Genomic DNA, 13098 nt, shown 5'->3' on the forward strand with positions numbered 1-13098 from the left:
AATACTGCTTTGTTGTTGAGTATAATGTTATTTCTGCATTCGTTTTTGGAAAACCTGTTATGCTGTTAGTGGTATTGTCACAATTTCCAAAAATTATGACTTCGCTACAATACCTGACACATACTGAACTGATAGAACGCCAAAAACCTAATACATTAGGAAAAGTAATTCAACAATAGAAGACCCAACATAGAACTTAAAGTTCTTAGTTTTATTTATTTAAAAAACCCTGAAATCTCCCCATTGACCAGTGTGTTCCTGCCCTGCTATTTGAACATCTAATAAAAAAAATAAAATAATAATAATACAAATATTATTAATAAATGTGTGTGCTTGGGACAGAACTGATTGTTTATTTTGTTTATTTTTATTTTATTTTAAACAATAGTGATTTGCACAAAAATTAAAAGTGATTATAGTTGTGATTACAGTACACAAATTGAAGACATAAAGTAATACAATTACTTTATCTTATCTATAATTATCTAATCTTTTATTTACCTATCTTTATCTAATCTATTCTGTCTATTTGAACTGCCTATAACTATATTTAATACACAAAGCTAATTTGGGCTTCATATAAAATGATGATATTGTAGTAAGGAAAACTGCTGGAACTCACTCCTTTTGAACCAGTACTTTAGCACTTACAAATTTTTTCAGGTGAACATAGCTTCAGAATTCATAGATCACATGCATTTTTGGCAAAAATGAGACAGTGCCTTAATGTGAAATGTGCTGTTTTTGAACTGAATGTAACTAGTGCATATTTCTCTGCATATCACTCAGACAGCATGACTCTTATTAAAATAGTTTCTTATTTAAAGTGTCGGTAGTAATAAAATGAGGAAACATACAATTTTTACTAACAAGGTACCAATACCTGGTAGGTGTTAGGTGTGTGCTTTGCTGCGTGACAGATTACAGACATGTAAAGCAAACATTAGAATGTTAAACATGGAGAAATCTCACAGACTGATGATGCAGTGGCGCTAACGCTGCCTTTGCTTGACAAGAAGCAGACAGACCCTCATCTGCTGAAGCCCCCGTCAGGCGGTAACAGCTGATCAGTGAGGTGAAACCTGCTGTCAGCGGCGCTGATAGGTTTGAGTGACACAACAACCATTTGGCCAGACTGTGCAGTTCCCTCTAGCGCTTCTTCTTTGTCTGACATTACCAATCTTGCTGTTTCTCTTTCTCTCTTCCTCAGACACCTTGTCTATCTGCCCATCTGTGGTTCTGTGGAGAAGCCCTGACCTCTTTCCTTCAGGGTATACAGTCTACAACCAACCTTCGGCACATCCTCTGTCACGTGATCTAAGTGGACAGATGATAGTGCCACCTCCTAAAACTGTTGCCACAAAGACAGCGAGGAGGAAGTAGACTGGTGCCAAACCGTGCCTCATAAGTCTCTGAGGCTGGGTATCGAGAGGTCAGCTGTTTGAGATATGCCCTCACCCCCCAATGATGGAGGTAAGTTTGATAAAACAGTTTGACAACAGTGACCCCAAAAGTCCTTCCAGAAAACCAGAACCCACTCTACATGCCCACTAGGGGTGTCACAAATAGTAGAATATTTTCTGTACATTCATGACTGCAGGCAAAAACAGCTGTACCCTGAGTGAGCTGAGAAGAGAGCTTAACTGATAGCGCACTGATCTGGAGACATACAGTATGCTTCCTTTAAGTTTCCTCAAGGGAGAGTGATTTAAGAACAGAAAACACAAAGCTCTGTAAGAAACTGCTTAGCACGCTGTTATCTTTTTGTCTCTGGAATGTCTATGTTGGCAAACATTTTTATTGTTAGAAGAACATCCCTAATGCTCACCCTCTTTGTTGAAGTAGTCATTCAAGTTGGTGATAAAGGGTGTTGTTTTTTAAAGTGCCCCTATTATGGATTGAAAATTACCTTTCATGCAGTGTGTAACACAGCTCTAAGTGAATGAAAACATCCTGCAGTTTTAAATCTGAAAGTGCACCGTGTATAAAGTTATTGTCTCTCTCAAAAAAAGGGTTGACTGAATCATTGAAACAATTCGTTTTTAACACGAATCCCAAGCCCAAGCCCAAGCCGAACATTAGCATATTGCCCACCTACTTGTTCCAGAGGCAGACCTGGGAAAACTTGACCATTGCTGCATCCCAGTTCACCTATTTATACTTTGACCTAAAAGTATGTACTCTTTTTGTGAAGATAAAGTACATTTGATTATGTAGCAGAATAGTAGGCAAACTTTGGGACATACTACTTCGTCATAACTGCGTCTGTAATGGATGCTTTGTTGCTTAGTTACATGAATTTCTTTCACTGTTTAAACTGCACTGTAATTTTGTCACAGTGAACAAAATACACATTTTGTTTAATTCAGTTTCCTACCGAATTGGAGGTAAATGAATTGGCATGTTGATCTGCCAGTCACAGGTCTAACATGCCAAGAACTCTCTTCATGTATGCATAATGATGCATTTAAAAGTTAATGACCAAATATGTCATTATAAAAGTTCTCAATGTTGCTGCAGATGAAATATAATGCATATAACATTAAATAAATATTTTTAATCAGGTAAGACGTTGATCACTCAAACCCTTTCTCTGCCTGTCCATCAATCTAGCATATCTGCCATGTTTGTAGCTTTTAAACACTTTTTTGTGCGTTTTCGTAGTTCTAATAGAACACCATCCAATGTGTTGTTTGAAAAGTCCTACATTTTGCAGAAACTTTCCATTGGATCTTCATCTGGGAAATTTTGAATTTGAAACTTACCAGGAATTTAGGGGAATTATAAAACATAATATACAAACATAAATATTAACATTTTGTTTCATCATAGGCTCACATGCATGCAAACTCATGTAATAAAAAAAAATGAATTCAAGGATTTATTGATAAATATAAACTTATGAAGTGTTTATTCAAAATAGAAATCTTTTCTAACAATATAAGGTGTCTTTACTATTATCTTTTCTAATGATATATGTCATCTTTACTATTACTTATTATTAATTTAACATCCTTGCAGAATATTGTAAAAAAGAAAAAAGTTTCATTCGCGATTAATCGTATTATTGTCCACAATTAATCGCAATTAATCACATTGTTACACACAAAACTAACCATACATTCAAAAGTAGTGTACTGTGCACTTTTTTCATTTAAAAGCAGGCCTACTGCTGTATGAACAAAAGTGTAATAACATTTGGTTTGCATCACTTTAAACAAATACAGCAGTGTTCCTTTTACATGTTAGCAGTTAAAATATTTATTGTAGCCTAAATCTCAACTTATAACATCCATCGATCTTCTGCCGCTTATTTGGGGCCGGGTCACGGGGGGCAGCAGTCTAAGCAGAGAGGCCCAGACTTCCCTCTCCCTAGACACTTCCTCCAGCTCTTCCAGGGGGATACCGAGGCATTCCCAGGCCAGCCGAGAGACATAGTCTCTCCAGTGTGTCCTTGGTCTTCCCCGGGGCCTCCTCCCGGTGGGACATGCAGGACATCCAGGGAGCACCCATCCACCCTGCGGAGAAAGCTCATTTCGGCCTTGCCACCAAGAAGCTTCTTAACTACCTTAGTAACTTCAGCTTGGGTGATGGACAAGTCCACCTCTGAGCCCTCAGCCTCTGCTTCCTCAACAGAAGGCATGTCGGTGGGGTTGAGGAGATCCTCAAAGTATTCATTCCACCATTCGACGATATCCCCAGTTGAGGTCAACAGTTGCCCACCTCCACTGTAAACAGTGTTTGCAGGGCACTGCTTCCCCTTCCTGAGGCGCCCTACGGTTTGCCAGAATCTCTTTGAGGCCGATCGATAGTCTTTCTCCATGGCCTCACCAACTCTTCCCAGACCCAAGTTTTTGCCTCCACAACCACCCGAGCTGCAGCGCGCTTGACCTGCTATTACCCATCAGCTGCCTCAGGACTCCTGCAAGCCAGCCAGGCCTGGTAGGAATCCTTCTTCAGCTTGACAGCATCCCTTACTTCCTGTGTCCACCACCGGGTTCGGGGATTGCCACCTCGACAGGCACCAGAGACTCTACAGCCACAGCTCTGAGTGGCCACATTGACAATGGAGGTGGAGAACATGGTCCACTTGGACTCAATGTCTCCAGCCTCCGTCGGAATCTGGTCGAAACTCTGCCAGAGGAGGGAATTGAAAATCTCTCTGACAGGGGTCTCAGCCAAACGTTCCCAACAGACCCTCACAATACATTTGGGTCCACCGAGTCTGTCCAGCTTCCTCCCCCGCCATCGGATCCAACTCACCACCAAGTGATTATCATTTGACAGCTCCGCCCCTCTCTTTACATGAGTGTCCAAGACATACTGCCGGAGGTCAGATGAAACGACCACCAAGTCGATCATTGATCTCTGGCCTAGGGTGTCCTGGTACCATGTGCACTGATGGACATCCTTATGCTTGAACATGGTGTTCGTTATGGACAAACTGTGACTTGCACAGAAGTCCAATAACAGCACCACTCGGGTTCAGATCAGGGGGGCCATTCCTCCCAATCACGCCTTCTTATCTCCAGGTGTCACTGTCGATGCCCACGTGAGCGTTGTAGTCCCCAAGTAAAATGATGGAATCTCCGGTCGGAGCTTTTTCAAGCACCCCTCCCAGAGACCCCAAGAAATCCGGGTACTCTACACTGCCATTTGTCCCGTAAGCACAAATGACAGTGAGAGACCTATTCCCAACCCAAAAGTGCCGGGAAGCAACCCTTTCGTTCACCGGGGTAAACTCCAACACATCGCGACTGAGCTGGGGAGCTATGAGCAACCCCACACCAGCCCGCTGCCTATCGCCGCTGGCAACTCCAGAGTAGTAGAGAGTCCAGCCTCTCTCAAGGGGGGTGGTTCCAGAACCTATGCTGTGCGTAGAGGTGAGCCCGGCTATCTCCAGTCGGTACCTGTCAACCACTCGCACAAGCTCAGGCTCCTTCCCCGCCAGTGAGGTGACATTACACATCCCTAAGGCCAGTTTCCGTGTCTAAAGATCAGGTCGTCGGGGCCCTTGCCTTCGTTCCACATTGCACCAGCCCCTTATGATTCCTCCTGCAGATGGTGGGTCCACGGGAGGTCGGCCCCATGTTGCTCTTTCGGGCTAAGCCCGGCTGGGCCCCATGAGGGGAGGCCCGGCCACCAGGCCCTCGAATTCAAGCCCCCGCTCCGGGCCTTGCTCCATGGTGGGGCCCCGGCTGCGCCATGCCCGGGTGATGTCACAGTCCTTGTTTTTTGTATTATTCATTAAAGGGCTATTGAACCACTAGAAAAAAAGTTATGCTCAGAGTCCAGAACCTCAATCATAACATTATAACAGACACCTTCCTATTTGAGACCTGCACAATTTTAGAGACTTGTGTGTCCGGGATGCGAGAGAATAATTAGGGTGTGCTCACAATATGCAATCTTAACCATGCCAGAGCACGTTTGATCCCCAAAGCCTGGTTTACTTGACTAGTGTAATCGTTTAGTGTAGCAGTCCCTGGGTTGGTTGGAAGAGGTGGGCCAGAGCGCGGTTCAGTTATATATATAGATCAGTGAGTGTGAGTGCCAACCATGCCGGAGCACAGATTTTCTGATAAGTGCTGCATGATTGCGTGATTATTTCTGAGCGGCAAAAACGATAGACCTGTAAAGGAATATATAATGAGAGGGTCGTTTGTTACCACCTCCCATATGACTCAAAATAATAAACCAGAAAGTTAACAAAACAATTCACTCCACTGTGTTGAGCAAGAGCGTTCCTCTGCTGTCTTCACATGCTATCGGAAACTTCCTATTTCCAACTTGCCCAGCCCTAACACATGTGGAATTATATATGGAATTATATACATAACAAAAAAAGTGTGAAACAACTGAAAATATGTAATATTCTAGGTTCTTCAAAAAAGCCACCTTTTGCTTTGAGTACTGCTTTGCACACTCTTGGCATTCTCTTGATAAGCTTCAAGAGGTAGTCAACGGAAATGGTCTTCCAACAGTCTTGAAGGAGTTCCCCGGGAGATGCTTAGCACTTGTTGGCCCTTTTGTCTTCTGTCTGCGGTCCAGCTCACCCCTAAACCATCTTGATTGGGTTCAGGTCCGGTGACTGTGGAGGCCAGGTCATCTGGCGCAGCACCCCATCACTCTCCTTCTTGGTCAAATAGCCCTTGATGATTTCAGTGTGACTCTACAATTTTCATAGTCATGAAAATAAAGAAAACTCTTTGAATGAGAAGGTGTGTCCAACCTTTTGGTCTGTACTGTATGTATATATATATATATATATATATATATATATATATATATATATATATATATATTAAGCAGCAAACTGTTTCCTAAATGGATAGTAAATAATAATTTTAGAATGATTTCTGAAGATTGTAGATGGAGTAATGATGTAAAATTCAGCTTTGCATCACAAATATACAACGTTTTAAAATATATTAAAACAGAAAACCATTATTTTAAATTGTAATACCGGTATTACTGCACAATATTACTTTTCCCTTTAAGTTGGTTACTCTCTATGTCACGTTGGTGACTAACAAATTGGAATATCGTTTAGAGAGACCAATCTACCTCGAGTGTAAACTAAATGAGCCAATGCACATTGACATGCAATTACTGCATCCAGCTGTAGCTGATCATAGCTTGAGAATAAAAAGGCATCAGGTGCAATGCATACCAGCTTTTCACTTTGGAGCTGAGTGAAAATATTTTTCTGCTCCATCCAAGTCTCTTCAGTGAGCTACAAGTTTTTTTGTTGGCAGCATGGCGCTTCAGCAGTGGTCATTCCTGTGTCGAGTGGGTTGCGCACTTCAGGTTGCTGTTGTGCATCAAGCGGCTTTCCCCTGTGTGCCTCAGCACTAAAAGAGCATTTCCCCAAAAGAGCAATTTCGTTAAAAGAGTTTACACAGGTGTGTCTTTTTAAAGACAAAGGATTGTCTTTTTAAAGATGCCTTTTCACCCATGTGTTTCTGAATGCGGTTGTTACCTGGCTCCGGGTGATGGTCACGATTGCTGCCCCATGTGTCTGGGCATTAAACATGCTGTGGTTCTTTTTGCGGATGATTCATGTTCCCATTTGTGGGAAGATGACCCTGTTGGAGCTACGAGCCAGGCTCTGTTTTTTCTAGGGGGGTGGACCTCCGTTGCCTCTGCAATAATCTTGGCTGCCAGCCTAAGCACAGGTGGTTTGTGGATTACAGTTGTGACAAACTCCTAAGGGAACCAACCTTCGGGGGCCCACCATTCCAGTTGAGAGGCCAATGGAATGGGCTGGGCCCTCTTCAAAGAGCATACCAGTGGTATACTGCTGGGCTCCTCCTGACGACAGGTTGTCGATTATTGCATCGGATAGAGAGCTCTCTGAGAAAGATTCGGCTGCGTTGCCGTCCTCTGGGATGGTGGCAATGCCTGAGTCAGATCCGGAGATGACAGCTATGTTTTCCCGGGCCGCCAAGAAGATTGAACTCAAATGGAAACTGCATCCCGAGCCTTCGAGGCTGGATGATTTGTAGGGTTTTACAGCTCTTACTTCATTGTACCCAAGAAAGGAGGTGGGTCACAACCAATCTTTGACCTGTGTGTTTTGAACCAGGCCCCATTCAAGATGTTAATGCAGAAACGCATCTTCGGGTGCGTCCTTCCTCGAGACTGGTTTGCAGCAATTGACCTAAAGGATGCGTACTTTCATGTGTTTCCATGCCACAGTCCATTTCAGCCATTTGCATTCGAAGGACGGGCATACCAATACAAGGTCCTGCCCTTCGGGCTGTTCCTGTCTACCCATGTCTTCACAAAAGTCACAGATGGGGCTCTTGTTCCCCTCAGAGAGCAGGATGTTCGTATAATCATCTCGATGACTGGCTTATACCTAGATGTGATCAGATGTGCAAGCACAGGGACCTGGTGCTCCGGCACCTCAGCCTGTTGGGTCTTTGGGTCAACTGGGAAAAGAGCAAACTTTCCCCAATGCAGAGGATATCTTTTCTTGGTATGGAGAGGAGAGGAATGTGAGGAACGTGTAGGTCTCCAGGCATGGTGTGGTTCACATGGATGCCTCCACCACCATCTGGGGGACCAAATACAATGGGCATGCAGTGATGGCTGTATGATCAGGCCCCTATCTGCACTGGCATATCAATTGCCTAGAGTTGTTAGCAGTGCACATTGCATTGAACCGTCTAAAAGCCTGGTTTCTCCCAAGGTTTTTTTCTCCATTCTGTCACAGATGGAATTTTGGTTCCTTGCCGCTTTCACCTCTAGCTTGCTTAGTTGGGGACACTTAATATCCAGTGATTTTGTCGACTTAATTGCACAGATACTATTTAAACTGAACTGACCTGGATGAGAACATAACTGAATTCAATGACAAACTGGGTTTTTGCATTATTGGCACACTATTTTCCTATTTAATGCTGTTCAGTTGCTTTGTCACAATCTGTATTGTTAAAAATGCTATATAAATAAAGGTAACCTGTCTCAAAGGGTGCTTGTGAGGCAACTACGTGCTGGTCTCACTGACAAGTTTTCTACTCCCTGACTGAGGGAACACTCTGCATGGATGCACTTGCACACAGCTGGCCGTGGGGCCGAGGTCATCGATCAGGGTTGTGCTTTCCTTTTTGCAGCAAAGGCTGGAGTGACGGCTGTCTCCCTCCACCCTTAAAGTGTCACTGCGATTGCTGCTAACCATGACCCCGTGGAAGGGAAGTCGGTAGATAATCATGACCTGGTCTTCAGGTTCCTTAGGGGGCCACAAGGTTAAAACCTCCCCGGCTCCCCTCCATACATTCTTGGGACCTGTCTTAAACTGTCTGATTAGTGTTTAAAATGCTACAGCAGGGCCTATTTGAGCCTTTACACTCAGTCAAGCTAAAGTTTCTTTCATTGAAAATTCTGCTTCTGCTTGCACTGGGCTCTATCAAGAGGGTAGGGGAACTGCACGCATTTTTGGTTGACAATCTATGCCTAGAGTTTGGAACGGATGACTCCCAGGTAATCCTGAGGCCCCGGCCCGGCTATGTGCACAAGGTTCCCACCAATCCCTTCAGGGATCAGGTATTGAAAATGCAAGCGCTGCCACTGTAGGTGGTACACTCCGCCCTAGGTTTGCTCTGTCCCATCTTAGTCTTGAGATGCTATGTAGACTGGACACAAAGCTTTAGGACCTCAGACCAGCTCTTTGTCTGTTACGGAGGCTGGCAGAAGGGGAAGGCTGTCTCTAAACAAAGGATGGTCCAATGGATTATGGATGCCATCACCCTGGCTTTTTAGGCACAGGGTGTGCCTTGACCGCTCAGGTTGCGATCTGACTCTAATGTTGCATCCTCTTTGGCGCTGGCTCGTGGTGCCTCGCTGACAGATATTTGTAGAACTGTGGGCTAGGTGACCCCCAAATTGTTCTCACCTCAAACAGACAGTGGCACTGAGTGGCCCAGTTAGTTTCGGCTTGTTAAAACTATTGTAGACCCTGTCGAGCTCATCTATCCCTTCGGCAGCCAGACATGACAGAACGTCCAGCACCAGGCCTTCACTCAGTGAATCCTTGACAACTGGTAGAATGCTGGGTTCCATAAATAAGATGTAAGTGGATTTCAGATCTGTAATGTCCACAGTATAGCCTCAAAGCCCATGTTTCCCCTGGCAGAATTCTGGCATTTCCAAGAGGGTTACAATCACCTCCAATTTTTCATATGCACCTAAACAGATGTTCATGTGTATTTGCATCCCTGTTCCAAGTGAAACGAGAAAAAGATTCAACGATGAATGGTCTTCTTGCGAGTCCTGGCCTACAGCAAAAAGAGGCTCAGGTGGCTCGCAAAGGACACTTAGGATCACTAGGTGGGACCATTAACTCTTTAGATAGGCCTGTGCAAAAAAAAGGCTGAGTTTCTGGCTTGTATATGAAGCTATATGGAGTATAACAGCATATCATATTTTGTGTGTATGTGTGTGTGTGTGAGAAAGAGAGAGAGAGAGAGAGAGAGAGAGTGTGAGAAAGACCTTTGCGCACTTACCTTGATGTATTTGAGAAAATCAAAATGTACACCTCAGCTCTCAGAAATACATGGAGTAAAGAAAAGTGTATTTATGCACCTGCTGCCTTTTAATGGTGGTGATAAGTATAGACTAAACAAAAGCAAAGTATGTGGATTTAAACACTTGCATGCCATCGTGCTGGTCATTTAATGGTGAGAAGAGCAGCAAGCAACACGAGAAAGGGCTTGACTTGTACCAAAGTTTTAGAAATTATAATGCAGCTTGACCCCTCCAGCGAGTTGCAGCTTATTTGAAGTTGGTATTGGATGTTGGTTCATAAAACATTATGTTCATAAATTTGATGAAAAGTAGATTTTTTTTACAGCATTTTAAGGTTTTAAACTGGTTTTACATTCAAGAAAAGAAGAGCATTTCACACATAGGCCATCTGTACTTTTCACCATCAAAAGGCAGCAGGTGCATAAACACACTTCTTTTTTTATTTGTTTCCTCCATGTAGTTCTGAGAGCATGAGGTGCATATTTTGATTTTTTCAGATACATCAAGGTAAGTGCACAAAGGTCTCTCTCACACCCTCTCTTTCTCTCTCTCACTCTCTCTCTCTCTCTCACACACACACACACACACACACACACACTATAATTTGCTGTTATACTCCATATAACTCCATATACAAGCCAGAAACTAAGCCTTTTTTTGCACAGGCCTATCTAAAGTTTTAATGGTCCCACCTAGTGATCAACTGTAAAAATAAAATTTTTTACCTCTTCCTAAAAGGGAAAACCACAAACAATCAAGAATGCATGATTTTATGGTGTCATGGCTTTGCAATCAAAAAATGTTGTAATAATGGAAGTCAATGGGGCAAAAACAGCAACAACAAATGAGGGAGAAAAAATTTAAATCTAATGCTGCACAAAAACTAGCAATGCATCAAAGCCAATCTTGTTACTAATCTTTGACATGCCCAAGACTGTGATAATAGGTAAAAAAATATCCAGTCCACAATCACTTTTTATATTGAAAATATGTAATTTTGCGTTATTTTTCCCCCCAAATCATTGACTTCATTTATGAACTTGGTAATTAAAGAGTTAAAATCTTGGATTTCTTTTAAACATTTGGTAGTTTTGATCAGGACTGAGGTTGATTAATAGATTTATGCAAAATAATTTGAAAAAAATATTTATCTGATATATTTTTACAGCAGTTTAATTTAGTGGATGTTTTCATTCACATAACGAAAGGGTAGTGAATTTGCCCACAGTGTACCGTTGAATTTTTGAAAAATTTCAAAGCATTTTCCCAAAATATGGGTCAAAATAAGATTTGTCACCAAAAATCATTCCATTGGCTCAAACACAGAGAAAGTTGTGGCCAAAATAAGACTCAACTTTACCCCCTAGTGGACGAAAACGTCCCCAACAACGCATAAGGGTTAAATAAATTCAATGTACACAGACTGTAGTAAATGTAGAAGTAGTTTAAGTCTTTGTTTTTTTTAATTGTGATGATTTTGGCTCACATTTGACAAAAACCCACCAATTCACTATCTCATCAAATTAGATTACTAAATAAGACCAATTAAAATTTTTTTAATCTTTTGCTTTAATTACTGCCTCAATTCGGCATGGTATGGAGGTGATCAGTTTGTGGCACTGCTGAGGTGGTATGAAAGCTCAGGTTTCTTTGCCAATGGCCTTCAGCTCATCTGAATTTTTTGGTCTCTTGTTTCTCATTTTCCTCTTGACAATACCCCATAGATTCTCTGTGGGGTTCTGGTCTGGTGAGTTTGCTGGCCAGTCAAGCACACCAACACCATGGTCATTCAACCAACTTTTGGTGCTTTTGGCAGTGTGGGCAGGTGGAAAATCCTGATGGAAAATGAAATCAGCATCTTCAAAAAGTTGGTCAGAAGAAGGAAGCATGAAGTGCTCCAAAATTTATTGGTAAACGTGTGCAGTGACTTTGTTTTTAAAAAAATCACAATGGACCAACACCAGCAGATGACATTGCACCCCAAATCATCACAGACTGTGAAAACTTAACACTGGTTTTCAAACACCTTATGCTATGAGCTTCTCCACCCTTCCTCCAGACTCTAGGACCTTGCTTTCCAAATGAAATACAAAACTTGCTCTCATTTGAAAAGATGACTTTGGACCACTGGGCAACTGTCCAGTTCTTCCTCTCCTTAGCTCAGGTAGGACGCCTTCAGACTTTGTCTGCAGTTCAGCAAATTACTTGACACGTCTGTGTGTGGTGGCTCTTGATGTCTTGACTCCAGCCTCAGTCCATTCCTTTGTGAAGTTCACTCAAATTCTTGAATCGATTTTGCTTGACAATCCTCATAAGGCTGCAGTTCTCTCGGTTGGTTGTGCTTCCACACTTATTCCTTCCACTCAACTTTCTGTTAACATGCTTGGATACAGCTCTCTGTGAACAGCCAGCTTCTTTGGCAATGAAAGTTTGTGGCTTACCCTTCCTATGAAGGGTTTCAATGATTGTCTTCTGGACAACTGTCAGATCAGCAGTCTTCCCCATGATTGTGTAGCCTAGTGAACCAAACCAAAGTCCTTTTAGGCAAGTTGTGCCACTCGGCCGCCATCTTGGCATCGCCTCCGGCAGCTATTTGAGACAAACAAGACCAGGCTCCTATATAAATGAATGGGCATAGAGTCAGAACTGCACTTTCACTGGTCACCGGGACATAAAAACTGCATGCATAGAAACAGCAGTAAAATATGAAAAAAATCGCTGGAAAAGTTTGATGACTTTGCCCCAAAATAAGGTTTAAAAATTCCTTTTTCCCCACAGGTTATACTTTTACTACGCATGCGCAAAGGTTCCTGAACTGTGCGCATACATCAGTGGAACCAGACGATAGGCTTAAATGTTTCCCGGCTTGACTGTTAAAAGCAGATGATTGGCTTTCCAGCGGAAGGGGCGGGACATGTGCATACAACCGCCATCTTTGCCGTTACGGGTTTTCCTTGTAGAGTTGTATTGAGGGTGCTGGAAGTGGCATGTCTCTTATAAATTGTCTCTGACCAAACTGAGAGACCATTTTGAAGGCTCAGGAAACCTTTGCAGGTGTTTTCAGTT

The 13098-nt window shown here is 42.7% G+C and overlaps 1 protein-coding gene across 3 annotated transcripts in view; it reads left to right on the top strand.

The window, feature by feature from the left end:
• LOC127967773 (tubulin polyglutamylase TTLL7-like) overlaps positions 1-13098 on the top strand; it is a 121013-nt gene that overhangs the window by 18201 nt on the left and 89714 nt on the right. For 2 of the 3 annotated variants that reach the window (XM_052568453.1, XM_052568454.1), the window contains exon 2: positions 1211-1473. The exons of the other annotated variant lie outside the window; for it this stretch is intronic. In XM_052568453.1, coding sequence (XP_052424413.1) covers positions 1449-1473 — 25 coding nt within the window. In that variant the 5' untranslated portion in view covers positions 1211-1448. The remainder of the gene's footprint in view (positions 1-1210; positions 1474-13098) is intronic. 3 annotated transcript variants of the gene reach the window in all.

Source organism: Carassius gibelio, chromosome B11, assembly GCF_023724105.1.
Source record: "Carassius gibelio isolate Cgi1373 ecotype wild population from Czech Republic chromosome B11, carGib1.2-hapl.c, whole genome shotgun sequence".
NCBI lineage: Eukaryota > Metazoa > Chordata > Actinopteri > Cypriniformes > Cyprinidae > Carassius > Carassius gibelio.